The 26,684-nt window shown below is 53.1% G+C and overlaps 2 protein-coding genes across 2 annotated transcripts in view; both read right to left on the bottom strand.

The window, feature by feature from the left end:
- The window catches only part of MUC16 (mucin 16, cell surface associated), a 28,999-nt gene extending 11,491 nt beyond the window's left edge, over window positions 1–17,508 (bottom strand). The window contains exons 1-20 of the mRNA XM_073220414.1: window positions 17,478–17,508; window positions 15,701–15,831; window positions 15,542–15,609; window positions 14,016–14,188; window positions 13,424–13,459; window positions 13,163–13,228; window positions 10,269–10,393; window positions 10,063–10,130; window positions 9,262–9,434; window positions 9,133–9,168; window positions 8,549–8,584; window positions 8,190–8,231; window positions 6,921–7,045; window positions 6,768–6,835; window positions 6,168–6,340; window positions 5,859–5,894; window positions 3,495–3,619; window positions 3,328–3,395; window positions 1,488–1,660; window positions 99–134 (exon numbers count right to left, since the gene is read on the bottom strand). Of these exons, the coding sequence (XP_073076515.1) occupies window positions 99–134; window positions 1,488–1,660; window positions 3,328–3,395; window positions 3,495–3,619; window positions 5,859–5,894; window positions 6,168–6,340; window positions 6,768–6,835; window positions 6,921–7,045; window positions 8,190–8,231; window positions 8,549–8,584; window positions 9,133–9,168; window positions 9,262–9,434; window positions 10,063–10,130; window positions 10,269–10,393; window positions 13,163–13,228; window positions 13,424–13,459; window positions 14,016–14,188; window positions 15,542–15,609; window positions 15,701–15,823 (1,750 nt within the window). The 5' untranslated portion in view covers window positions 15,824–15,831; window positions 17,478–17,508. The remainder of the gene's footprint in view (window positions 1–98; window positions 135–1,487; window positions 1,661–3,327; window positions 3,396–3,494; window positions 3,620–5,858; window positions 5,895–6,167; window positions 6,341–6,767; window positions 6,836–6,920; window positions 7,046–8,189; window positions 8,232–8,548; window positions 8,585–9,132; window positions 9,169–9,261; window positions 9,435–10,062; window positions 10,131–10,268; window positions 10,394–13,162; window positions 13,229–13,423; window positions 13,460–14,015; window positions 14,189–15,541; window positions 15,610–15,700; window positions 15,832–17,477) is intronic.
- Window positions 17,509–18,789: 1,281 nt separating this feature from the next.
- On the bottom strand, window positions 18,790–26,428 carry LOC140845434 (uncharacterized). The gene is made up of 5 exons (XM_073219511.1): window positions 22,947–26,428; window positions 21,742–21,807; window positions 20,902–21,032; window positions 20,749–20,816; window positions 18,790–18,997 (listed from the first exon to the last, which is right to left on the bottom strand). Exons 1-5 carry the CDS (start codon window positions 26,341–26,343, stop codon window positions 18,790–18,792), a joined length of 3,870 nt encoding a protein of 1,289 aa, XP_073075612.1. The 5' UTR covers window positions 26,344–26,428.
- Between the last annotated feature and the right edge of the window lie 256 nt (window positions 26,429–26,684).

Genomic DNA, 26,684 nt, shown 5'->3' with positions numbered 1-26,684 from the left:
CCCCACTCGGGAGGCAAGCCCCCCTTGTCAGGGAGGAGAAGAGTTTGGCCCGAGACCCGTGGGGGCTGAAATGGGCCCTGGAGGCAAACCATACGTACTGGTAGGAGGCTCATCGGGACCACGTTCGTTATAACCTGGAGAGAAAGAGTCACCCATCAGGCGAGCTGCAGAACCACCCCAGCTATTCCGTGCCTCTGTCCTCCCGGGGCTCCTGCCGGGTGCCTTTCTCTCTGTGCACCAGGTGAGCACGCAGGCATCTTCTAGGATCAGACACAAATGTTTTCTCCACTCTAAAGGCTTTCTTGGTCTTTCAGTTCAAAACGACCCTTCCCTGCCGACCTATCTGTGCCGCCAACAGAGGCTGTCATCCCATTTATGTTTGCGTAGGTCTCCATCCACCCACCCACCGTCTTCCCTTCTACCCTCCCTCCTGGCTGGATCTCCAGCCAGTGCCTATTTCTTGAGGGTTTTCTATGTGCCAAGGTCCATGGCTTGGGGAACAGAGCACCGAATGAAGATCTCTGCTCCACTGGCATGTATAGCAGGACAGGTGACACACGTAGTCTATCTCTGTCCCTGAGGCCGGGCACACGGCCTGGCTTGTGGCCGTTGCTTGGTAAATGCCGAATGAGTGAGCACATGAAGGGAATCCGTTGCGTGGTTTACAAGGGGGGAAATCCTAAACTGATCCATCCAGGGGTTGAGGCAAAAGGAACGAACGTGGACTCAGAACATCCAGACCCAGACTGGCCACGAATCTGGATGTGGGCAGGTCCCTTCCCGTCCTTGTATTTCTATTTCCCTCTTTGCTAAATTGGGGGTCAAAGGCCGAGGACATCTCCCTGCCCACCCGATGGGGCAATGGTACAAAACACCATTCTCAGATTGGGGGCAGAGACGAGGGACAGAGAGTTACCCCAATCAACCTCACCACGGCCACGCCCTGCCTCCCTAAACCCCAAATGAGGGTCACCCCTCTTAAATGTCCCTTCCTGGATTCTAAGCCGATGCGCAGCATGTCGGAAGCTTGGAGCCCTTAGACGTTCAGAGGGCCTCCGTCCCTTCCTGGCTTAGAGGCCCCATTCAGGAGAGAAGCCCATTGCTGGTCAAGGGCAAGAAGGAAGTGGACAGGAGATCAAGAAGGGGATTCTCTTAGCCCAAGAATCCCCTGGAAAGACTCTTCTGTGAATTAAATGCATAGCGTGGACCAGGGCACTGGATGCTGACAATTAGGGATCATGCCCGGCTCCACCACCCTCAGCCACACCCACATGGGCAAATTACTGAGCCTCTCGGGACGTCAGTTTCTTCATCTGTAAAACAGGTGTCACCCAGGACCAGCCTGGCAGGATGGCTGTGGGGGTCAGCGTGGAGCTGAGGTCCATACCTGAGTCGGTCTCAAGTTTTCCCCTGAGAACTAACTGGAAAATGGAGAGCCTTCGGACGCCAGGGCCGGGCCCCAGTGAGGCGGGCTAAGAGCTGCTCACCATTGAGGTAAAGGCTGTCCTTGTCCAGGGAATAGGGGCCCAACCGGGTGATGCCACGGGTCTGCTGGCTCAGCTCATGGAATACCCTCTTGGCGAGCAGCCCTGGGCTGCTGGGGGGCCGCAGGTAGGCACAGAGGATGTCCACCCTGGTGCTGGCACCGTTCTTCACAGACCTGGGGAAGGAGAAGGTGACTTGCGGGGTGCAGCCCACTTGATAAATGGGCCACTGGATGTGTCCCATCATCCTGTTCTCTGTGGCAGCCTGTTGGGCCATCTGCAGTTTCCTCCACCTGGCCACACTCTGTCACCTCTGGAGCTTTGCACACGCAATGACTTCTGTCTGGAAGTCTCTCCCCTTCTCCCCTTACCCGAGTAACTTCCCAGGCCCCCTTCGTATCTCAACTTAGATGCTTCTTCTTCCTTCTAGAACCCTTCTAGGCTGGTGCAGGAGCTTCTTCCAGCCCCCAGAGTATCCCGTGGTTCCTCCATCCCAGCCCTGGTCACCCTCGATGACAGCATGTATTCCATGTCCCTGTTCCCTCCAGACGGCGGCTGCCATGAGGTCAGGGAGTGGAATGGCCCAGCTCACTTTGACATACTGAATCCCCGGCACCCAGCACATCGCCTGCTCCGTGTAAACACCAAAGTCCTGATGGATGGATAAACCATACATGATCTAACCACACGGGAACAGTATCAGCATTAAAAAGGGGAGGGAATCCCGACACCTGCTACAACATGGACGAACCCCGAGGACACTGTGCTAAATGAAAGAAGCCAGGTGCACAATGACACATACTGTATAATTTCACTTATATGAGCCACTCAGAGCAGGCAGATTCATAGAGACACAGAAGAATGGTGGTTCCAACATCCAGACATAAAGAGAAATGGCAGGGAGTAGGGGTGCAGGGTCACTGTTTAATGGGGACAGAGTTTCCATTTTGCAAGTTCTGGAGATTCAGCAATGCAAATAAATTCAACACTACCAAAACGGACACTGAAAAGTGGTTCTGATGGTAAATTTTATGTGTATTATATTTACCATAATTTTTTTAAATCAGTTTTCTTCGAGACGCTCCCTGGGGGAGATGCTGCTGATGTCCCCAATCTCCCCTCCTTCTTCTCTCTCCCTTGCTCTGCCCGTGTTCCCACCACACTGGCCTCCTTGCTCTTCACTGAACATGCCAAGCTTATTCCCACCTCAGGACCTTTGCACATGCTGTTCCCTGTGCCTGGAACAGTGTTCATGCCAAACTGAGACACAGCTCAGAACTTGCCTCCATGGTAAGGCGACCCCCATGCCGCTGGGTAAAGTTGCTCTCCCATTGCTTTCTATTTATGTTTCAAATCGCTTTACTGTGTTTGAGATCACCTCACTTAGATATTGAGCCTCCTGCTTGGTGTGTATTTTCCCCACCAGGGGAGGCAGGGGCAGGTCTCCAGCTGCTCAGAGATGCTGTACCATTAATGACTGTTGAATGAAAATGCAAATGGACACGGGCTTTGTAAATACCAACAGAACTCAAACTGACCTAAGACATGAGACTAACTGTCCACTGGGTATGGAGTGATGAAAAAGCTTTGGAACCAGATTGTGGTGATGGGCGTGCAGCATCATGCATGTAATCGATGCCACTGGACTGTATGCTTGCAAATGGTTAACACGGCAAATCTTGTGTTTCTATGTTATCACAATGTAAAAAATTAATAATGTAATACTAAAAAATAGATGGAGAAAAGGACCCTCCAGGATAGCTTGCTGCAACCGGGGGCGGCTGCCACAGTCAGAAGCCTGCGTCCTTCGGTGGGGAGCCGTGGGGGTGTGGGGTGTGCTCACCGTAGCAAGGTGACCTTGCAGCCTGTGTATTGGGCACCCAGGCTGCTCCTCTGGAACAACGGGCCGAGCTAGACAGGAAGGAGAGAGCCAGCGGTGGTCATAGGTGGAGATGGTCCCCAGGATGGGTCGTGGAGGACAGGGTGTGGGTGAGGGAGGAGGCCTCTCACCAGGTGCTGCATGAGGCTGTCTGTGATGTTGAACTTGAGCGAGCTGGGGTGGCCCATGTCCGCCGAGTAGCGCAGGTTGTCGATGGTGAAGTTCAGTGAGAATGGCTCTTTGCCCACCACCCCGGCTGTGGTAGGCAGAGACAGCCGAGGCTTGCAGGGGGTCGAGGGGCCCAACGTCTACCCTGGGGGGGGCTTCTGGGTGCCTCTTGTCTTCCTCCCAAGAAAGCCCAGGGTCACTTGTGAATGCAGACAATTCCAGAAGCAAGCAAGGGCAGGTGTAATGATCTGGGGGCTTGAGATGGGGATCTCCGGCAGGCGCAGGGGCGGGGGGCCCTGTGAAGGCCCTGGTGGCTTTGCTGCGTCCTGGGAGGAGAGGCTCCACCTGGCGGTGCTGATGTGTAACTGGCGACCCAGGCACTTCCATGCACGTTCCCTCTGCTCCCACCACCCCGTCTCTGTCTCTTAGTCTCTGTGCTTCTGTCTCTGTCTCCCCCTCTCGATAGATTGGATACATCTATGCTATATGGAAAATATGTATATAACTGAACTTCTGTACAGATCTATTTCCATCTGCAGATACATACTATCCACATGCATATCTATGCCCTGTGCTTACAGCCAGGTATGCCAATCTTCTCTGCACTGCTTACAAAAAGCCAACTAGCACCTATATCCAACCTCACTGCACCTTATTCACTCATCTATGAGATGGGACCAAAATGATGCCTATTTCAAAGGCTGTTGTGAGTTTTAAGTAAGTTAATTTCTATAAAGTGTGTAAGCACAGTGTTGTGCACAGAGAAAACACTGCATTTGTTATAAAAGACAAATAAGAAAACGCTTTCGGATGACTTACAGTGTGCAGAGCTTCCCCGCCCTCCATCCCTGTCTAGACATCTTCCCTCTCTCCCTCCCTTCCTTCTTCCATTCGTGACTCCTTCCACCCACCCACCCATCCACCCATTCATCCATCCCTCTTTCCGTCCACCCACCCCTTCCTTCCCTTCACCCGGCCATCCTTCCCCAGTGCACATCAAACTGCTCCTGTATTGCTCCTGGGACCGTTCCTAGGACTACAGCCATGATAAACGAAGCAGTCAGTGGAGCTCCCTTTAACTCACTTATCCTCCTGTCATTTGGGAACAGATGGTTGTTACGGGGCGTCAGGAGCCCAGAGCTCTGCGTGGTTGGAAGCAGGGAAGGGGGGCACTGTGGCGTAGCAGACCCGTGATGGACCCAAGGAGAGAGCTCGAGAGGGTTGCCCCAAGGGCCAGAGCGATTAATTCTCGCAGATCCACAAGGTTTTTATCACAGGGTTTTGCGGGGGATGTGAAAGGGGAAAAGGAGCTTTGCCCACACACTTGAGCATAACCCAAGATTAGCATATCTTCGGGAATGAATTAACTGACGATGAGTAGCACAGAGCGTGATCATGCTATGAGTCTGGGAGTTACAGGAACTCTGGGGTCTGTAATTTATTTGCTGCGGGACTGGCAGCCTCTCTGAGCCTGAGTTTCCACATCTGTAAAACGGAGCCGAGTCACAAGGTTGTAGAGAGAATGAAAGGACAGTGTATGGGTTTGGGGATGAATTGTGCCCCCCAACACACCCCAGATTCCTATGCTGAGGTCCCAATTCCCAGGACCTCAGAATGTGACTGTATTTGGAGACAGGCCCTTTAAAGAGGAGGCCGAGTTGAAAAGAGGCCACTGGGGAAGGCCCTGATCTGATCTGACTGCACTGCTAGGCGTGTGGAAAAGGAGATGGGGACACACGGCCTCCAGAAATACGTGCGGCAGTGAGGAAGCCACAGGGCCGTCATCTGCAAGGCAGCGAGAGGCCTCCCGGGAAACTAGCCCTGCCAGCGCCTTGGCCTGGGTCTTCCAGCCTCCAGAACGGGGAGCAAATACATTTCTGCTGTTGGAGCCCCCAGTGGGTGGCATTGTTATGATGCGCTAGCTGACTGATACAGGAGGTGACAGAATGGCGCAGGAAGGCAGTCGTTTCAGTAAGAATTTAAAAATTAAAAAAAATTTTTTCAATCACTGAAGATTCAATAAGCATCATGCAGCCCTCAGGCTGAGAAGCTCTCAGAACAACAAGCTGAGGTGCGAACAGGATAAGGAAAGAGTACTGAGGGCGGGGCTTCAGCAAAACTACAGTGACAACCATGTGAGGTCGGCAGGTGTCTAAGACCGTCCCACCCTGGGCCGGATTCGCCCTCAGAGCTTGGGAGCTAGAGACAGGAGGAGGCAGGGGCCCTTCCTAGTGTCTCTTGCAGAGGACAGGAGGCTAAGGAGATTGACTTCTCCCCAGTCCTGACGTGAGGACAGGAGCCAGAAAATGGGGGCCGGGAATACTCACCGGTGGTGGTCGGGGCCGAGGCTCTGTAGGTGTGACCTGCAGAGGAAAGGCCAGAGAGGCTGAACCAGAGCTGAGGAGACATCAAGGCTCAATGCAAGGGAGGACTGGGGAGCTTTGTGGGAAAAGCAGAAGGGGAAGAGGTAGAGGGGAGGTGTTCAGGCAGGAGCCTGGCTGGACCCAGGAATCCCCTCATTGCACCGAAGACAGCCCAGATCAGGAGGAGAAGATGGGGGCAGCTCCCTGGAGAGAAATGGACGCAATACAAACTCCAGCCAGGAGTGAGACCACGGCTGCAGCATCGCCTCTCACCATTGACGCAGAGACTGTCCCTGTCCAGGGTGAAGGGGCCCAGCACGGTGCCTCCGTGCGTCTCACGGCTCAGCTCCCAGTACAGCCGCTCTGCGTCCAGCCTGGGGCCCACAGGGCCAGAATGGAAGGCACAGAGGATGTCCACTCTGGTAGCTGCCCTGTCCTTCTTGGGCCTGGGGAAGGAAGGACATGGGGACGAGGAATGATGGGAGGAATCCCTCCGGGTGTGGACGTCAAGGGAGGAGGTGAGGGGGTTGGCCCTGAAGTGTGGAGGGGCTCTCCTAGGTGCCGTTCACCTGGGACAACCCTCATGCAATTAGGGACAAAAAAATTCTCAGCATTTGCAGACAAGATGCATTGGTCCTTCTCAAAGGAGAGGCTTCATTTCAAAAAAATGTCATCTGAATTCCATAAAGGATCAACACGATGCGCCATTCCTACGAAGCTTTAAGCATTCCCAGCACCTGGGCATGAAGCAGGCACGCAGGTTTTGGTGGGCACCGAGGCCACAGTGCTGGGGGCCCGTTGGGACCTGAGCCACACTGGCCGCTGCGTGAGGGCCCACCTGACCTGAGGGATCAGCCCATCTGGGGGTCTCACCTGAGCGAGGCCAGCCTGCAGTCAGCACCGAGGGGGCCGGCGCTGGTCTTGTTGAGCAGGAGCCTGAGCTGGTGGGAAAGGCAAGGAGGTGAGTGAAGGGTGGAGGTGAGCGAGGGGGTGAGGTGGGGCAGCTGGCCACTGCGGGGCTCTCACCTGGGGCTGCAGGAGCCTCTCGGTGGAGGTGAACTTCAAGGAAGCCGGACGCCCCATGTCCTCGGTGTACTCCATGTTGGTGACGGTGACGTTCAGGGTGAAGGACACCAGGGTGGGGCCAGTGGCTGCAGCAGGGGAGGGACAGAAAGACGTCCCGGCCGATCATAGCCGTGACCGAGGCTGCCTTGGGCTCTAACCGTGGAGCCCCCACAGCGGACTCGGCACAGTCAAGGGCAGCAGGAGCTGCAGGAGAGAACGTTAGGGAATTCTGAAGATATTAGGAAGCTTTGCCTGTTCAGGCAGGGAGCATTTATTAAGCGCCTGATGTGTGTAAGGCTCTGTGCTGGGCTCTGTGGGTCCAAAGACGAATAGGGCATAGTCTGCCAGTGTCATGGCCAGCACAGTGACCACCAGACAGTCATGCTGCAGGGAAGCCAGGCAGATGTGCGATTCCAGGAGGGGCACCCAACTGATGGAGGACGGCTTCTCAGAGGAAGCATCCTTTCAGCTGAGACCAAACGCATGTATGAGGGTTAGGGGGTGGGAGTGGAGCAAGGAGTAGAGAGCTCAAGCTCTCCTTGCAAGGAACAGCACGGGTACAGGCCCGGAGGCAGACAGAGCAGGGCCCTCAAAGAACCTGAAGTCCTTCCATTACGGCTGTGAGGCAGTATAGACATGAGACTGGACGGATCCTCTGAGCCCAGAAAGGGGAGGCGGTGACCATGCAGTGCGGGAGTTTGGATGTGATCTGTAGACCAGGTGGGGTCACTGAAAGACTGTCAGAGGACAGGGATTATGTGGACAGAGGTACATTGGGAAGGGATGCGACGGCTGCTCTGTGGAAGACTGTAGGAGGCCAGAGCACAGGCTACTGTAATGGTCCGAGCAAACAGTGCCGGTGGCCTGAATAAAGGCTGAGTGCAGCAGATGAAGGGAGTAAGATACTCCAAAGGAGAAGAGCAGACCTGGTGACGGAAGGCCGTCAGAGGTGAGCCAGAGTGAGGGTCACTCTTGGCACCTCTGTCCCTGCCTTTGGTGATGAGGAGAAAGAATAAATTTGGGAAGAGGTGGTGACTGTAGGGTCAGAGTCCAAGAGGTTGGGTGACGTCTAGGAGGTGGACGGAGCTGCTGTGTGGCCTGGGACGGCCTCAGGATTTGGGGTCTGAACAGCTAGATGGCTACCGAAACCCACTGGGTGGGGAAGGAAGAAGTGATCTCATATCACTGCTTTAGAAGAAATGATTTTGGAACCCATAAGAGCCTTCCTACCTGTGGGTCTGGTGGTGGGGACGGACGTGGAGGTCCCAGCGGCTGAGGAAGAAAAAAGACCATCAGGAATGAAATCCAAAGCGTGCTTTGCCTGTGGGGGGATGATGGCAGCAGTGGGTGCTCTGGTTATAAAAATACGCATCTCTCTCTGGGCCCCATTCGGCCTGGGACCGGGCGGCAGCCTCGGTTGTGTGTGGGGAGGAAGGGGGTTGACTCCTGTCGCCTCCAGCTCAGCCCACATTTCTCTCCATGTTCTCTGGACTCCTTCCCATCAGGAGGGAAGGGCTGGCTGGTTGAGTGGCTCCTATTTTGAGGGAAAGGACAGTGGCCACAGGTACACAGAGCTCTGAAATACTCACTCCTGGGGGTGGTGGCTGAGGCCGGATGGGTGTGACCTGCAGAGAGAGGGAGAGATGGGGACAAAGAGGCAACGACCTGGTCCCTGGGGAGATGACCACTGGACTGTCACAGCTGCGCGGCAGGGAAAGGAAGCCAGCATGCCCCCCTGGAAGGGTTCAGAATCTACCCCCACCCCTCCAGGAACACAAAGGCCTTGCTCAAAGCCCTGAGATGGGAGCCCCCTGCACCCTCTCCCACCCCCTGGGAGTCTGAGCTGGCCGTGGACCCCTGCTGCAGCGGAACTTACTCAGGGAGGAGGCCCCCCGGGCCCCAGCACAGCCCCCACCACGGATGCAGACACTGTCATCACAGAGGCCGGGTGGGGGGGAAGGCACCCAAGGGCTTGGGGTGGGGACCTCATGGCCCTGGGGATGCTAGGGAGCAGGGGCCCACGCCTGTGGCTTCAAGGTCTGTAGGTTCCCATTGTCCAGGGCTAGGAGTAGCACAGGGATGCAGAAAGGGGGCGGCGGGCCCCCAGCCTCTTCCCTCCTAAGGGCTGGGACTCCCAGGACTGTAGAGACTTCTGGAGCCCCTGCACACTCACTGCTGAGGGTGGTGGCCTGGGCCCGGTGGGTGTAACCTGCGCAGGGAGAGGAAGAAAGGATGAGGGAGGGGGGATGGGGGCGGGGAGGATGTGCGGCCTGTTGAAATGCTAAAAAGGGCAGCCCCTCACCGCTGATGCAGAGACTGTCCTGGTCCAGGGTGTAGGGGCCCAGCCTGGTGACACCGCGGGTCAGCCGGCTCAGCTCCCGGTACAGCCGCTCTCTGTCCAGCCTGGCATCTGGAGGGTGAGGGTGGTAGGTGCAGACGGCATCCACTCCGGTGGCTGCCCCATCCTTCTCGGGCCTGGGGAGGGCGGGCGAGGGGGTGACAATAAGTGGAGTCCCCAGGGAGGGCTCCTGAGAGCCTTGGGGACAGGACTGGAAGAAGCTGGGGGGCTAGGAAAGGGGGCTAGGAAAGGGGACCGAGAGCTGAGCAGCCGGACGTGCATTCCCTGCAGCCAGCTGGGAAGGTGGGCATCGGCCGCTGGGGGACCGGGCAAGGGAGAGGAACGCGGAAGGGGGTAAGGAGGGAACTTTTATGGAATTGTAAGTTGGAGACCTGCAACCTCGTGGCATGGGGACAGGAGAGCGCCTACTGGGGACAGAGGAAGAGCTGGGATTTGGGATTAAAGCCAGTGGAAAAGGCACGTTGGTCGAGAGGAATCCTAGGGACAGAATGAAAACCTAATAGGAATGGCCTCACTGGGCAGAGGGAGCTGAAGGAGGAACTCAGAGGGCGGCCAGACGCTGCTGCGTCCTGCAGAACCTGGGGACAGCGGGGAGAGGGGGCTGCCATCAGAAGGGGCCCTGCTCCTGGAGCCAGTGCCGCCGGAACTGCCGCGGGTCTGGACAGGCTGGGCAGGAAGGAAGCCAACCAAACTCCTCGGGTCTGGGAGCCCTTGGGCAGCCTGGGGGCTCTTCCGAGGTCTCACCTGAGCAGGGTCAGCCTGCAGCCAGAGTACAGACGGCCCACGCTGGTGTTCTTGAACAAGGGTCCGAGCTGCAGGGGAGGGGAGAGGAAAGTGAGCAGGAAGTCCAGGGCTTGGGAGCAGGGCAGAAGCGAGGGGGCGGGGCTGGCGCCAGTGGGCGGGGAAAGGGCGGAGGGGGCGGGACTGACCACAGTGGGCGGGGCTCTCACCTGGCCCTGCAGGATCCTCTCGGTGGAGTTGAACTTCCAGGAGCCCCGGGTGCGCATGGCTTCTTCGTAGTACAGGTTGGTGATGGTAAAGTTGAGGGTGAAGGGCACCAGGAAAGGGGCCGCTGCTGCAGCAGGGGAAGGAAAAAAGGAGACCACGCCTGAAGCAGGCCTGGGCTGGGCTCTAAGACAGTTTCCAAGGACTGAGATGGAGGGTCGCGGATATTAGGATGTGGGGTTCAAAGGAGGCAGGCAGGCTGTCTCTGGACTGAAGATAGAAGGCCAGATAAGGAGCAGAGCCAGATGCTGTTGAATGCAGTAGCAGGCCCATCCTCAGGATGGCATTGTAAACAAACTTAAAAAAAAAATACAACAACTAAAAAAAACCCCAAATGGCAAATAAGTGTTGGTGAAAATGTGCAGAAATTGGAACCCTTCTGCACTGTTGGCAGGAATGCTGGTGGAGGGACTGTGGAAGAGTTTGGTGGTGCCTCAAAAACAGTCATTTATGCTCCGTAATTTCCCTAAAAAGTATGATTTCTGTAGGATCCCGCAAGCTCGCTCCTGGGTCCATACCCAAAAGAACTGAAAACAGGCACTCAGACACTTGGACAGATGCATTCACAGCAGCACCACTGACAGTAGCCAAAAGGTGGAAATGCCCGGTGTCCATCCGCAGGTGAATAAACAAAATGCCTGCAGTGGATTAGTACTCAGCTGTCAAAAAGGACGGGGAATTCGGACCCCGGCCACAACACAGATGAACCTTGAAAACATTCTGCTCAGTGAAGTAGACCAAACACAAAAAGACAAATATTAGATGATTCCACTTACAGGAGGTCCCTAAAATAGTCAAGTGAATAGAGACAGAACATAGAATAGAGGTTCCCAGGGCCTGGGGGAGGGGGGTTATGAAGAGTTCATGTTTACTGGGAATAGTTTTTGTTAGGAAGGTGAAACATCCCTGGAAATGGATGGCGGTGGTGATAGTACTACAGCGTGAATGTATTTAATGCCACTGAACTGTATATACTTCAGAACAGTGAAAATGGTAAATTCTATGTTGTGCATACAGTAAAGATAATTTTTTTGATGCAGCAGTGGGGTCTAGAAATAAGGAGCCTGTGTAGCCCCCAGGTCTGCCTATGAGGCCGGGTAGGTGGCCAGGGGTTGAGTGCCTGGACCCGGATTGGCTCCGACAGATTCTATTTCACAGGTTAAAAGTACCAGGATTGGAGCAGTCTCATCCCCTGGGGGCTGAGAAAGGAGAAAAATCCATTCAGTCCCATCCAACATGGAGGACAGATTTATAAAAAACATGAGCCGAACATCAGTCCTTCACAAAGACCTCTCACCGGCTCGCCACCCTACCCAATCCCATGATGCTCAGAACTTGGCCTTGAATGAAGAGACCACGGGGGAGAGCTGTGGTTTCCATGGGTACAGCCACACCAGGGAGTCAGCTTAATGCCCTCTGTGCCCTTCTCCATCTAGATGACCCCTGGGCGTGTCACTCAACCTGTGTGTACAGCAGTTCCCTGCGATCCGTGGTTGGGCTCTCTGCGTTTTCCGTCTCTGGCGGTCAGCCACGGGCCGGAAGCAGACGGCCCTCCTGACATGCACTTGAAGGTCAGCAGGAGCTTAATGCTGTATCAGGCATTTTGCCATCTCACACCATCACGAGAAGGGTGAGGCCAGCGCAGTAAGATATTTTGCTAGAGAGAGAGCACATTCACATCGCTCTTATTACAGTGGAATTGTTTTATGTTATTAATTATTGTGCATCTCTTACTGTGCTCTCTTTACGAGTTCAACTTTATCATAGGGATGTATCGGTAGGGGAAAAAAAAGTAGTGTAAATGTGGTTTCAGGCATCCACTGGCAGTCTTAGAACATGTACCCCGTGGGTAACTGGGGGAGTTAGTGTACCTCCTTTTCTTCAGCTGTAAAATGGGGAAAATCATACTTTTTAGAGACATTACGGAGCATAAATGACGGTGAAAGAAGCACATTTCAAGGCATTATACAGAGTGAAATAAGCTGGTCCCTCGAGGTTGCATGTTGTGTGATTCCATGGATATAACACCCTCAGAATAACAAAATTGTAAAAATGTAAAACAGAGTAGTGGTCGCCACGGGCTAGGCGGGTGGGTGTGACTATAAGAGACATTTGTGGTGAAACCATTCTGTATTGTGACTATGCCGTGGTTACAAAAATCTTCCCATGTGATGACGTGGCATAAAACTACCCCTCCCCACCCCCACCGCCCGACACACGTACGAATACATATAAACTAGTGAAATATGAAATCTGAGGTTGTGGTTATTAACAATGTCAATTAATTTCCTGGTTTTGATATTGCACCATAGTTATGCAAGAGGTTAACCACTGGGGAGAAACTGGGTGCAACGTGAAAGGACCCCTGTGCTATTTTTTGCAACTTCCTGTAAATTTCCATTTATCTCAAAATGACATGTTCAAATTAGCAAATTAAAACTGAAAAGTATTAAAAATTAGAAAACAATAGTACATGGCCTGGCATGTAGTAAGTGCCAAATAGCACATGCCCAATAAATATTTGTCACGCTAAATTCCATGGTGGTCCCTGTGCTAAGGGTTGTGATGTATTTTCAATTAATCTTCACGATGACCACATGACGTATTATCATTCCCACTTGGCAGGTGAGGAAACTGAGGCACCGAGATGGTAAGTAAGTTGCCCAGGGTCGACACAGCTGGATGGATGGGGAGGACATATTCTCTGCTCTTGAGTAGCTCAGAGCAGAGCACGGGGAGCTCACGGCAGCTCCACATTCAGGCACCGTGACTTTTCTCTGCAACTCCCTGGTCCCAGCCTTGAGGCTTCCTGGAAGGATCGGAGGGAGAAGTGACCCACCTGTGGAGCTGGAGAAGAGGGATGGCCTCACCGAGGTCCCTGGGAAGGGCATGGAGGTGACAGCAGCTGAGAAGAAACAGACTGGAGTGAGAATGGGGATTCTGAGCAGGGCATGGAGGTCCCTGTGCACATCTTGTCTGTCCAGCTGGAGCCACTGACTGTAGAGGGGGTGGTGAGACCTCAGGTTCTCCGGCTTCTTATCTCCCCAAGGCTCTGAGCTGGGGCATCAGCTGCTGTCCACAAGGGGCCCTGAGTACTCACCACTGGGGGTGGAGGCTGAGCCCCGCTGGGTATAACCTGAAATGAGCATAGGAGACAGAATTGGGATGCAGGCAGGAGAAGGATGTGCATGATCAGCCCGAGGACCACCACCGCTGCCCCCAGCCGAGACTTCAAGGGGCAACTCTATCTTGTCTCTAAAAGGCAGAGGAGTCAAAGCTCCAGTTCCTGCCGCCATGGGCCTGCAATTTATTTGGGGAGATAACCATACCCAACATTTCTGGAACATGGGTCTACCAACGGTGCTTCTCAGGGTCTAGAGGGGATTTTGAGATGCTGATGGGAGGATGAATGGCCAGACTATGGAGTGGCCGGTGGCCTCTGCCAGAAGGATATTCCCTTCCACCTGCCTGGACAAAGGCTTGTGTGCCTCGGACCAGGGTACAAGCCGTGGCCCTGGAATGCAGGGAGGCAAAGGGAAAAGGAAGATTTGCAAAGTGGAGGGCCTATCGGGGTCCTTGAGTCATTAAGGGAGGTTGCTCAGGGGGGAGAGGATGCATAGGAAAGCAGGTCCTGTGGCAAGGGAGGTGGGTTTTTTTAATCTTCAACTCGGGGTTACGAAAAGGATGCTGACCATTGACATAGAGGCTGTCCTTGTCCAGGCTGAAGGAGCCCAACTGGGTGGCCCCATAAGTCCCACGGCTCAGGTCCCAGTACAGACTCTCTCTGTCCAGCCTAAGGCCCGTGGGGTCAGGACGGTGAGTGCAGACAGCATCAACTCCAGTGGCTGTTCTGTTCTTCTCAGGCCTGCGAAGGAAGGGACGCAGAAAGGGGAAGGTGTGCACTCCAGGTAGGGGTTCTCAAAACCTCACCGAGGGAGGGGACGGAGAAAGCAGGAGGACTGGTGGGCAGCCTGGAATGGATTCGATGCTGGAGGAATATTGGAAAAGAGTAGGAAAGCCAAGGTCCCTGAACACAGAGCATGAAGCATCTAGATATGTTGATGTCAACGCTAAACTTTAAAATGGTAAATGCAACAAGGCAACACACACCCTAACAACAGAAACAGGATGGAGGGGGTGGGAAGGAAGGAATCTAGAACTTGACCAGGTAGAAAAAGGCAATGTCAGATCGCTGAAATCCCAGCTGTGCTCTTCAATCGCTGAGATTCTGAGCAAGCCTCTCTCAGCCTCTCTGTGGCTCATTTTCTCCGTCCGTCAAGTGACATAATAGTACAGACCTCACAGCACTTAGCAGAGCTCTTGAACAAGCACTCAATCAAACCAGCCATTTTTACCAGGTACTAATAGGGCCGATGTTCCTGGTGTGAACAGATCTTGGAATGTGACAGACCGACCTTTTTGAAGGCAACACCGAGGCCAAGCCAGCCAGCCAAAGGTGGAGGTGGGGATCGGGCTGGGTGGTATCCCAGAGCCAGAAAAAATCTCAGGGCCAGTGGAAAGGGGAAGAGCCCTCTGTCATGGCTGGAGGACAACAGTGTGTACTTTTGGAGCTGGGGGCATCCCCTCCTCAGACAAAAGGTCGGTTACTGGGAGATACAACACAAGGTGATTCACGTGTGCATGTGGAACCCACGGGTTCCCACACGCTGGAATTATTCTCAGTACTGACAGGTCAACCATTATCCAAAAATGTGACCCAAGTGGGAAAGAACATTCTACATCCTCTAGAGCAAGGGTTGTCAGTCTTGGCACTGTGGATATTTTGGATCAGGTATCTCCTGGCCCTGGGAGACGGTCCCGTGAACTGTAGGGTATTTAGCCTCACTCACTAGAGGCCAGTAACCTCCCCCACCCTTGAATTGTGACAGCAAAAAATATCTCCAGATGTTGCCAAATATCCCCAGGAAGCAATATCATTCCTGGGTGAAAACCTGCAGCTCTATCATGACAAAGGCAACAGGATTGACTAATTATTTTCTTGGTGAGTTCCAGAAGAAAGATCTTTGTGGGAAGTTCAATCTTATGTCCTAGGAGAGTCTGAGAGGATCCTGCCTTTACCAGTTAGGAACACCATGTGAGACAGCGTGGGAGCTGGCGGCCAGCGGCCCCCGGGAGAGCGGGTGCAGGATGTTACACTCCGGCTCGTGATCCCCCGCCACCTCCCATGTGGCCTGCGTGGCTACTCTAAAGTTCTCACCTGAGCAAGGTCAATCTGCAGCCAGAGTAGAGGGGCCCGATACTGCTGTTCTGGAGCAAGGGTTTGAGCTGGGAATGAAAGAGACGGAGGTGACTAGGTGGGCCAAGGGGTTGGACAGGGCAAGAATAGGCACTGCAGGCACACTGGTGGGGCTCTCACCAGGCGATTCAGGATCCTCTCTGTGGTGTTGAAGAGCTCAGATCCCGGAGGCGCCATGTCCTCTGTGTAGCGCAGGCTGGTGATGGTGAAGCTGACTGTGAAGGGCACCGGAGAAGGGCTCATGCCTGCCGCTGGAAAGGGAGAGAGGGGGTTCATTACGATCTCTTGCTGGCACGGCTGTATGTGCTGGGTCGAGGGTTGTCACCTTAGCTTCAGGGCCAGCAGTTTTGAAGCTACATCAATAGAAATGATTACATCTGAAGGACAAAGAGAAAAAAAAAGTGATTTTAAGAATGAACAGAGATTCAGGGACTTTGGAGATATCATTTCATTGGAGGACAGAATGAGAGAAGTTAGTGCAGGGAATCAAGAAAAGGTGCAGAAATGGTGGCTGGAATGTCCCCAGATTTCTTCAGAACATACATTTTCAGGACCAGGAAGCTTAGAAAATCGCCAATGGCATAAACTCAAAGAAAACCATCAGACAATCACAATCAAATTAAAGGCAAAGAACAAATCTCAAGTGCATCTAGAGAAACATGACATCAGCCATGGTGAAATGATTTGGTTTGCAGTGCATGCCACATATTTAAAAGCCTGCAGGATCTAGACATGGTGCATAAAGGTTCAGTCGATCAGGGTGGAGCAGAGAGGAAGTGGAAAGTGCATATCCTGCCTAAAGCATGTAAAAAAGTTGCAGTGTCTCGATTCACAAAACACAATTTCAAGTAAAGGACACCAGTTTGCGTCCCCAAACTCCAGACACCCATGGCAGGATGCCCAGCCTGCGCCATGTCATAAGCATGAAAAAGACCCATAGATTTAACTTCTAAAATAAATCTTAAAGGCTGGGGTAGGAGATATTTCATGGCATAAATCGAGCTCCTGTAACAGGTTCCCATAGACTCAGGAACCCTCAGACCCCCACATATAGGCAAGATGAGGACACAGAGCAAAAATCAAATTCATAACTAAGACCTGAGTGATTTTCTGGGCGCCCCAAAAGAATCCACAAATGTGGGCATATACAGAGATCGCTTTATTCACTCATTCAATCAATAATATAGAGTGAGTGCAGCGTGAATGCTTAGCTCTAGAGTCATAAAGACTGCATAAAGCAAATAGCAAACTTCATGAAAGAAACACCTATGACAGGGTAGAGAAAGCCGGTGAGCCAGGTAGGCATTCAGAAGGGCTGCTTCATATAAAGTGGTCTAGAAAGGTCTTTCAGAGGACGTGACAGTTAAGCTGAGATTTGAAAGGCCGTAAGGTGCCAATCACAGTGGATCTCCAGGAAGAGTTAGTTGAAAGGCCAGACAGACATTCGAACACTAGAAAACGAGATTAAGTCTCTGGTGTGGTCAAAGTTTAGAGAATGAGGGACAGAATGAGTGGGACAGGCTGAAGCTGCCTGATTAACAGGGACCAGACCACGCAGGGTTGACGCCTCATAGGTCCCAGACGGCTACCTACAGACATGAGGATGGGGGACAGAGGTGTGGCAGATTCTGGAGAGAATGTAAAAATCACTGGAGCTGAGAATAAAGAACAAGGGGAAAATGACTGAGTGCCATCCTGAAAAAATGTGGGGCAGACACAGTTCATTGGAATTTAGGTTCCGATCATGACCCAGAGCATGACCATGGGTGGGTTAGGGGCGGTTCTGAGTCTGTAGCTGGGCATTCAGGGAGGGGCACTGGGGGCTTCTCTCTAGAGGAACGTGTTCTGGGGAATAGGGGTCCCCATAGGCACTGAAGTTTGGGTTTTGCATACTCACTGCTGGTGGTGGTGGTCCAGTATTGATGGTTATAACCTGTAGAAAGGGAGAAAAAAACAAAGGATTATCATGATGGGAGTTGAGGAAGGGGTGGACAACAGACCGAGACATAAAAGTCATGAATGAACTTTCTGAGGTTCATAAATGAGCATTAATGGCTGTATTTCATTCAGTGCCCTCATGTGCCTTGTCCTTTGAAAATAATGACACACATCATCACTATTATTGTTGCCAAGATAAAAATACAGTAACATCCTTTTCCCCTCTTTATTAGGAATGCATAGAAATAATGCACTGGGAATAATGCTCAGCACATTACAATCACAGGGCAAATTTATGAATGAGTCTATGTTCCAAGCCTTATCCGTGGTCTATCTATAAAGATAATTTTATCCTTACTCTCTTTGTTTCTCTTTACAAAGTTGTATGATAGCATGCTTTTTTTCGTGTGTGTGTGTGTGTGTGTGTGTGTGTGTGTGTGTGTGTGTGTGATGTAGCACTGACAAAATTGTGGCAGGTTGAAAGAGTGGTAAGTGGAGGTCAAAGTTTAATGAGATGGGAGCATGGGAATGTACACATGGTTCGGAATATTAGAGGACATTTGGAGATGGGGTGGGATGATGAAAAAGAGAAGAGCCCTGGAGGTCGGAGGGAAGGTATAGAAATTGGAGACTGAAAGGTGCTGGAGAAAGAGAATTTTTCAGGAGTGTGTCTCTGGGTCACAGATTGCATCTCCTTTGATGCTCTGTGAGGTGCGAGTAAATACCGGAATCAAGGGAGCCCTATGATTTACTTGGGTTGTCCCTGAACTATCTCATCTGACCGCCAGGACAATCCTGCGTGACAGGGGTGTATGGTCCACTCTACAAATGGACAGAGGTCACATGGCTTGTCCAGCATCACACAGCACCTAGATATATCACTCACTCATCCCTATACTATTAATCACTGCTTTAAGTTAGTCCCAGTCCTGGAATTGCACCAATGGATAGAGAACAGGTTTGTGCTATTGTTCATACAAAGAAATACATATATTTCAAATCATACAGAAGGGAAATTTCCAAGTTGATGTAGAGCGGAAATAACTAACCAACATTAGGTTAGATTGTTAAGCTATGGGTCATTAATGCCCCTTTCTGTCCTGAGATTTGAGGCTTTCTCTATCTGGATAGTCTACAGGGTGGCCTTTGTGGTTAGGAACTTGAGGGTAAACTCATTCTTGATGTGACTGGCATCTCTGAGTACTGCCAAATGTTCCCTGGGGAACAGGATCACCCCCAGTTGAGAAGTACTGGTCTAGAGAGACATGGGGCTATGAGGCCGTCCGGCTGCAGCACAGACACTCACCATTGATGTAGAGACTATCTCTGTCCAGGGTGTATGTGCCCAGCTGGGTGATCCCATAGGTCAGCTGACTCAGCTCCCGGTACAGCTCTTCTCTGTCCAGCCCAGAGCCCACAGGGTCTGGATGGTAGGTGCAGATGGCGTCCACTCCCGTTGCTGCCCCGTACTTCTCAGTCCTAGGGCGGCAGGGACGTGAGAATAGGGGCATCCGGAGATGAAGGAGAGATCTACGCTCTGCTCAACTCTCTCCTCCCAGTTGATCCCAGTCTTGGCCTTATGACCTTTCTCTTTACTGGGTCTTGCTGGTTTCTTAGGCGTGTTCTTCTCTGGATCCTGTGCATCTACATACCTTCCTACTCTGAAGCTTCATCTTCAGCCAACTTCTATTCTTTTGCCCTTCATTTCTCTTGGGTCAGGGCTCATACTATTTCAGTTGTCAGCATTATCGTCATGAGATCTCATCTCAGTCTCTGGCCAAGAACTCTCTCCTGAGCTCTGTGCCATGTCAGCAACAGCCTCAGGGATGACGTCTAGATCTATGCGAGTCCATATATCCCAAATCAAGCTTACCACTTCCCCATAAAAACATAGAACCTGCTTCTCTTCCCGTTTTCATATCAATGCCAGACTCAGACATGACAGGGACATCCTGCACCTTCCCCATCCTCTGTTCCCCGCAATTTGAGCAAAAACCAGGTCCAGCCCAATGTCTCACTCCTGTCCCACCATCCCATCAAATTTTCCCACCCTCACATCTACCAGGGCTCTACTTGACATAAACGACGCCATGTCCAGGCTCTGCTTACAAGTCCACGGGTTCCCACAGCTGTGACTTAACACAACTAACGTTTATGGAACACTTACTAGGTGTTCTATTTAATATTTGCTACCTCTTTTTATCTTCTCAGCAACTCCACGAGGGATTCCCACTTTGTAGTTGAGGAAACAAAGCCGTACAGATGTTAGAGGACATGGCTAGTGACAGAAACAGGGGGTGACTTCGTGCATACAGATGCTGAGACCATTAATGCTTCTCCTTTGCTGTGCAAAATGCTATGAGCACTTTGGCCTTCGATCTGAATTCTTGATGACATCTACTACTCCCAAGTCACCCTGCAATTCATCTGCCACCAGGCAACTATGTCAGGTGCACCCATCCACCCTCTGCTTAGCCAGCCTCCTGGCCAACCATTTTTCTCTCCTCCCTCCCTTCCTCTCTCTCTCTCTCTCTCTCTCTCTTTTTCTTTCTTCCTTCCAATTGCTGTTTGCCCCACTCTCTACTCTCCAATGTCAGGGAACTTTCTCATGTACCAGAATCTCTTTCATGTTTGGCCCATGACTTATAAGACATGCCACCCCTTGAAATGTCTTTGCCAATCCTTCCTCTGCCTAATGCACACTTGACTGTCAAACCCTGGCTCAGGGGCATCACCTCCTCCAGCCGGCCTCCACCCGCCTCCCCCAAGCTGAGCTAACAGTTCATTCTCTGGGCTCCTGTGGCCCCCCACGTAGTGCTTTGTCATTGAACTAGCACTGTTCATATTATGGTTTTGAGTCCATATGGCTGCTGGGCTCTCTACTTTGTGGGCACCTTGAGAGAAGGGCCTGTGACTGACTCAGCACCTGAGCACCTGTCACAAGGGACTGTCCGAGGGAACTCATTTCATTTTTGCCTAATGAGCCAGTGTTGACCTTTCTGACCCGTGATGTGAATGCTCCACGGCTCTGCCTGTCCAAGTAGTTTCAGACATTTGACAGCCACCTCCTTCAGGAAGCCCTCTCTGATACGTTCAGCCAGAGGAGATGCCTCCCATATCTGAATTCCTGGAAGAACCTGGTTATTTCTGGTTCTTGCTTCCTAGCTGTTGTGTTTGGGACTTGCCTGGGACAATGTAGCCCTGCAGGTGTGAGGGAGGGAAAGTCTCACCTGAGCAAGGTCAGTCTACAGCTGGAGAACAATGGGCCAATGCTGGTGTTCTTGAACAAAGGACCCAGCTGGGGAGGAAGGACAGGGAGGTGAGCAAGAGGCACTGAGGAGCCTGGACAAGGCAGGTCAGAGGAGGGAGGGACAGGCTCTCACCAGGCGAGTCAGGGCCTTCTCGGTGGAGTTGAACTTGGCAGAACCCGGGTGCCTCATATCTGGGGTGTAAGTCAGGTTGGTGATGGTGAAGTTGAGGGGGAATGGTACCAGGGCTGGGCCCACACCTGCAGCTGGCGGGGGAGAGACAGGAGCCCCATCACGGTCTAGTGCTGAGTTGTAAGTTGCAGGGAAGGGACCAGAACCATCCATCCGTCCCTAGTTTGCAGCAGGTGAGGCCTGAGAGACCCCATCTGGGACACCTTCCCTCCTGGGCCACCCAGGGGAAGAGCAGGCACCTCCACGTCAAATGCGTGGTGTCAGCATGAGAGGGAACTTCAGCCCTCTTGTCCCCAAGCATCCACAGGCTGATGTGTCACGGACATTGGGGTGGGGAGAGGAGGGCGGACCAAGACCTTCTGTTCTCAGACCGTGGGCCACAAATACTCAAGCAGCCAAGAAATCCAAATGGGGTAGCAATTTCCACCCAGGAGATAATTGTCGAGACAGAACGGAGATTCGCTATGTGTGGGATAGGGAGCCGTGCTACTGTATAGGCAGTGGTGTGAGCAAGAGCATGCCGAGCTGAACTATTCGGAGCAAAAAAGGAACCAGGCACAGCTGAGTCCCAAGAACAGTAGGTGCAAAGGCCCTGAGGTCGGTAGGATGCTCGGGCCCTGAAGGAACAGAAATGAGGCTGGTGTGAGCAGAGATTCAGGAGCAGGGGAGGCAGGGGCAGGCTGGGGCCAGGTGGACATCACGGTCCAGACCATGCAGGGTTTCATCAGCCACTGAATGGGAGCTGAAGGTTCCTGGGACTCCGAGATCTGATTCCTAACCTACCGGCAGAGCTGGGGGTGGGAGTCAGAGATGCTGGGGATCCTGAAGAGAATGTGGAGGTCAGTAGAGCTAAAACACAACATAAATAACAATTGTCAGGACCCATCTGCAGCAATGCAGGGATAGAGCCAGACAGCCGGAGACGCAGGAGCCCAGGGGCACTTGCATCTCTAGCTTGGCTCCACCTGAGAGTTTTGGTGGCCTGGGGCTGCTCTGGGGTTGAGAACCTGGGAGACAGAGCACACGTGCCCCCAGATGCAGACTTTCCGTTTAAACACGTGACAGTCCTGCGGAGACCATGATGAGTTGGTCACCGATGCCCACTTCCCCTCGGCTCTTAACCATCTCAGCACATGCCAGCGCCTCCAGCTCTCTGCCTTTGAGGAATTACCAGGTCCAGGGAGAATCCCTCTAGCAGGGATGGTTGGGAGTGATGGATAAATATCCCAGCTCCCTCCACCTCCCTGGGTGGGATGGCCCGAAGTGCACATCCTAGCACCCTCCCCAGTGCCCCTCAAGCCTGAAGAAATGTGAGACAATACATTTCTGTTGTTTAAGCCACCAGATCAGTGGTACTTTGCTGCAATATCCCTGACAAACTAGTACACCGAATGATCCACTAACTCCTTTTCTAGGTATGTACCCAAAAGAATTGGCAACAGGGACTCAAACAGATATGTGTATGCCTATGTTCACGGCAGCATGATTCACGATTGCCCAAAGGTGAGAACGTCATGCATGTCCGTTGACACTGACTGGAGACATACAGTGTAGTCCATCCACCCATGGACAATTATTCACCCATAAACAGGCACGAAGTTCTGACATACAATGCAACACGGATGAACCTTGAAGACGTCCTAAGTGAAATAAGCCAGACGCGAAAGGACAAATAAATTACATGATTCCACTTCTAGGAGATACCTTCAAGAGGCTGATTCATGGAGACAGAAGGAGATGAGAGGTTCTCAGGGGCTGGGGGAAGTGGGGAAAGGGGAGTTATTACCTGACAGGCAGCTAGATCCTTTGGGGAGTGAAAAAAGGTTTTAAAAACTGAATGCGATTAATTTCACTGGATTGTACATTTCAAACGGTTAAAATGGCAAGTTTTATATATGTGTGTATGTATGTGTTATATGTATATATACACACATGCACATACATAGACATGTATAATTTTTTTACCACAATAAAATAGTTATTCTTACTTGTTCCTGAAGTCACACTCACAGAGGCCACAGTGGACATTGCAGGTGTGGTGACAGGGACAAACGGACTTGCAGCTGGTGCACTGAAGGTGGCTGTGGTCTCAGTCACCATGGGGCCTGACCCTGTAGCAGCCACATCAGGGGTCTCAAGAGTCGTCGTTTTCAGGGTAGTGGTTGGATGTGATCCTTCTCCATGACTGGTCTCAGGTGGAGCCGGTGTTTCTGATGCTTTGGAAGTCACGGTGCCCCCTGTGACCGTGTTGGAAGATTCTGGGGGTCCCGCTGAGGTTGTGGGTGGTGAGGGCTCTGTGCTTATGATGTAAGGCTCTCCAGGGGCTGCAGGGCTGCCAGCGGGCTCAAGAACCCCGGGGGAAACGGTCAGCAGTGGGATGCCTGTCCTGGCCTCTGATGCAGGGCTGGCGGCCAATAAGCCCGTGGCCTCTGATAAACCAGGGGAAAGGGTGGAAGCAGAGACCGTTGTGCTGACGTCCACCCCAGTGTGGGTGGAGCACGAGGCTGTTTCTGCAGGGGCGCCAAATGAAACAGGGGGACTCCCATCAGCTGGGCTGCTCCAGGTCACAGGTGTGAAGGAGGTTGTTTCTGGCAGACCCAGGGAAACCTGAGTTGGAACAGCCGCACTCGTCTCCAAGCCAGGTCGGGCGGACGGTGAGGCTGTGGACTCCGGCAAGTAAGGAAACACAGTTGAAGCAAGGAAACGTGAGCTCGTCTCACTGCTGGGGTGGGTGACCGGTGAGGCTGTGGTCGCCGGTTCATGAGGAGAAACCGTCAGAGCTGGAGCGGCCCTGCTGACGTTGGTCTCCACACCAGAGGCCCGTGAGGCCACATCTGGTACAGCGGGCGAGACGGTTGAAGTCGGAACAGCTGAACTGGCTTCTGCCCCAAGGCGGGTGGCTGGTGTGTGTGTGGCGTCTGACACGGTACGGGAAACCCTGCGGGTTGTCTGGGGAGCAGTCGGGCTGGTCTCTGTAGCAGGGATGACCCAGGAAGCCATTGTGTCTGGCTCCCCAGGGGAAGCAGTCACAACCGGAGCAGCTGGGCTGCCTTCTGTCCCGGGATGGGTGACGCTTGTGGCTGGGGTCTCTGCTTCACGTGGGGACTCAGGCAGAGTTGGAGAAGTTGGGCCCGTCTCTGCTCCAAAACTAGTGACCAGTGAGGCTGTCGTATCTGATTCACCGGGGGAGACGTGGGTAGTCGGACGGGCTGAACTGGCTTCTGCCCCCGGTCTGGTGGCCATCGAGGATGTGGTGTCTGAATTACTATGGGAAACATTCAGAGTTGTTGCGATAACAGGCGTGTTAGTCTCTGTGGAGCCGGGAACCCGGGAGGCTGTTGTCTTTGGTTCAGGTGGGGAATCAGTCACAGAGGGAATGATTATACTGATCGCTGCCCCAGCACTGGTGACCGGTAAGATCTCCACCGCTGATGCCCCGGGGGAGCCAGTCAGAGCTGGAATGGCTGAACTGGTCTGTGTCCCAGGCTGGGTGACCGATGAGGCTGTTGTAACGGGCTCACTGGGGGAAACAGTCAGAGTGTGACCGGCTGGGCTGGTCTCTGCTCCAGAGCTAGTATTCAGGGAGGTCACCAGCCCCGGCTCACTAGGAGATACCGCGGGAGCTGGAACGGATGACCTGGTCTGCATCCCAGGATGAGTGATCTGGGGGGCTGTGGTCTCTGGATGACCAGGAGAAAAAGTCAGAGTTGGGATAGCCGTATTGATGTCTGCCTCAGCACTAGTGACCTGTGAGGTCACTACATCTGGTTCATCAGGAGAAACAGCTGAAGTTGGAACAGCTGAACTGGCTTCTGCCCCAAGGCTGGTGGCCAATGAGGGTGTGCTTACTGATTCACTAGGGGAAAAAATGGGGGCTGTCCTGGGAACGGTCGGGCTGGTCTCTGCAGGATGGGTGGCCGAGGAGGCTGTTGTATATGGCTCCCCAGGGGAAGCAGTCACGGTTGGAAGAGCTGAACTGGCTTCTATCCCAGAGTGGGCGACCCACGTGGCTGTGGGCTCCAGTTGACCTGGGGAAACAGTCGGAGTTGGAAAAGTGGTGGTGATGTCTGCCCCAGAACGAGTGGCCTGTGACATTACAAGCCCTGGTACACCAGAGGAGATGGGTGTAGTTGGAATGGCAGAACTGGCTTCTGCTCCAGGACTTGTGGCTGTTGAGGCTGTGGTGTCTGACTCACTAGGGAAGAAATTGGAGGCTGTCCCAGGAACAGTCGGGCTGGTCTCTGCAGGATGGGTGGCCAAGGAGACTGTAGTACCTGCCTCCCCAGGGGAAGCAGTCCCAGTTGGAATAGCAGAAGTGGCTTCTGTCTCTGAATGGAAGCCCCTGGAGGCTGTGGTCTCTGCTTCATGTGGGGAATGAGCCTGATTTGGAAAAGTTGTACTGGTCTCTGCCCCAGACCTAGGAACCAGTGAGGTCGCCGCCCTTGGTACACCAGGTGAGACAGTCAGAACTGGGGTGGTTGAACCGGTCTGTGCCCCAGGCTGGGTGACCACTGAGGCCATTGTATCAGGCACATCAGGGGAAACAGTCAGAGATGGAATGACCATACTGCCGTTTGTCCCAGAATGAGTGGCCTGTGAGGTCACCATATCTGGTACACCAGGGGAGACGGTTGTTGTTGGACTGGCTGAACTGGCTTCCGCCCCAGGACTGGTGGCCGTGGAGGGTGCAGTGTCTGATTCACTGTGGGAAAAATTCAAAGTTGTTCTGGACACAGGTGTGTTCCTGTCTGAAGAATGGCCCCAAGAGGCTGTTGTATCTGGCTCCCCAGGGGAAACAGTCACAATTGGAGCAGCTGAACTGGCTTCCCTCCCGGGATGGGTGACGCTTGTGGCTGCGGTCTCAGGTTCATGTGGGGACTCAGTCAGAGTTGAAACAACCGTACTCATTTCTGCCTCAGGGCTAGTGACCAGTGAGGTCGCCATTGCCAGGGCCCCAGGGGAGACAGCCGTTGTTCGAACAGCTGAACTGACTTCTGCCCCAGGACTGGTAGCTGTTGGGGATGTGGTGTGTGATTCACTGCGGGAAACAGTCAGTGTTGCCATGGAGACGGTGGGGCTGGTCTCTGCAGGATGGGTAGCCCATGAGGTTGTGGTCTCCAGCTCACCAAAGGTAACGGTCGGCGTGGCAACAGCTGACCTGGTTTCTGCCCCAGAACTAGGGACCGGGGAGGGGATGGTCTCTGATCCTCTCTTGAAAACAGACGAGGCTGTCCAGGGAACCGCTGTGCTGGCCTCTGCTCCAGGTCTGGGCGCCAACGAGGCTGTCCTCTCCGGAATGTCTGTGGGAACATCTGGGGTCGTGGTGGTGGCCCCTGCCGTGCCCGTGCTGACCACCTCACCCGATGTCCTGAGGAGGGCTGGCATTCCCAAAGTGGGAGAAGACACATGGGAGGCCGGAGTCACCGTAGAGGGGGTCTCCAGGGCTGTGGCTGTGGCCTCTGCTCTCTCTGTCGCCTCTGTAGGTAGTCCTGGGAACAGGAGGGTGGACACACAATTTGCACAAAGTGATTACCACTTACTGGACTGGCAATAGCTAATTTTTTCTCCCCGAGAGGGAAGGGAGAGAAATGTCTGGGGAGAAGGGCTTGGGGTTGGCATCCCGCACCTTCCGTGTCTCATCTCTGGCGGTTAACTCCTCCATGAGTCCTGGTCCCCAGCATCCTGTGTACTCTGCACCTCTACACCTGTGTGCAAGCTGTTTTCTT

The sequence above is a fragment of the Manis javanica genome, chromosome 13 (assembly GCF_040802235.1).
Source record: "Manis javanica isolate MJ-LG chromosome 13, MJ_LKY, whole genome shotgun sequence".
NCBI classification, from domain to species: Eukaryota; Metazoa; Chordata; class Mammalia; order Pholidota; family Manidae; genus Manis; species Manis javanica.
This window is presented reverse-complemented; position numbering and strand designations above follow the sequence as displayed.

Excerpts from the sequence above, each read along its gene's own strand:
- LOC140845434 (XM_073219511.1), bottom strand. The coding sequence starts at position 26,343 with ATGCCAGCCCTCCTCAGGACATCGGGTGAGGTGGTCAGCACGGGCACG. Across the intron at positions 21,808-22,946 it reads GAGTGTGACTTCAGGAACAA|CTCTACTGACCTCCACATTC; the intron begins GTAAGAATAACT and ends GTTGTGTTTTAG. Across the intron at positions 21,033-21,741 it reads TCCCACCCCCAGCTCTGCCG|CTGCAGGTGTGGGCCCAGCC; the intron begins GTAGGTTAGGAA and ends CTCCCCCGCCAG.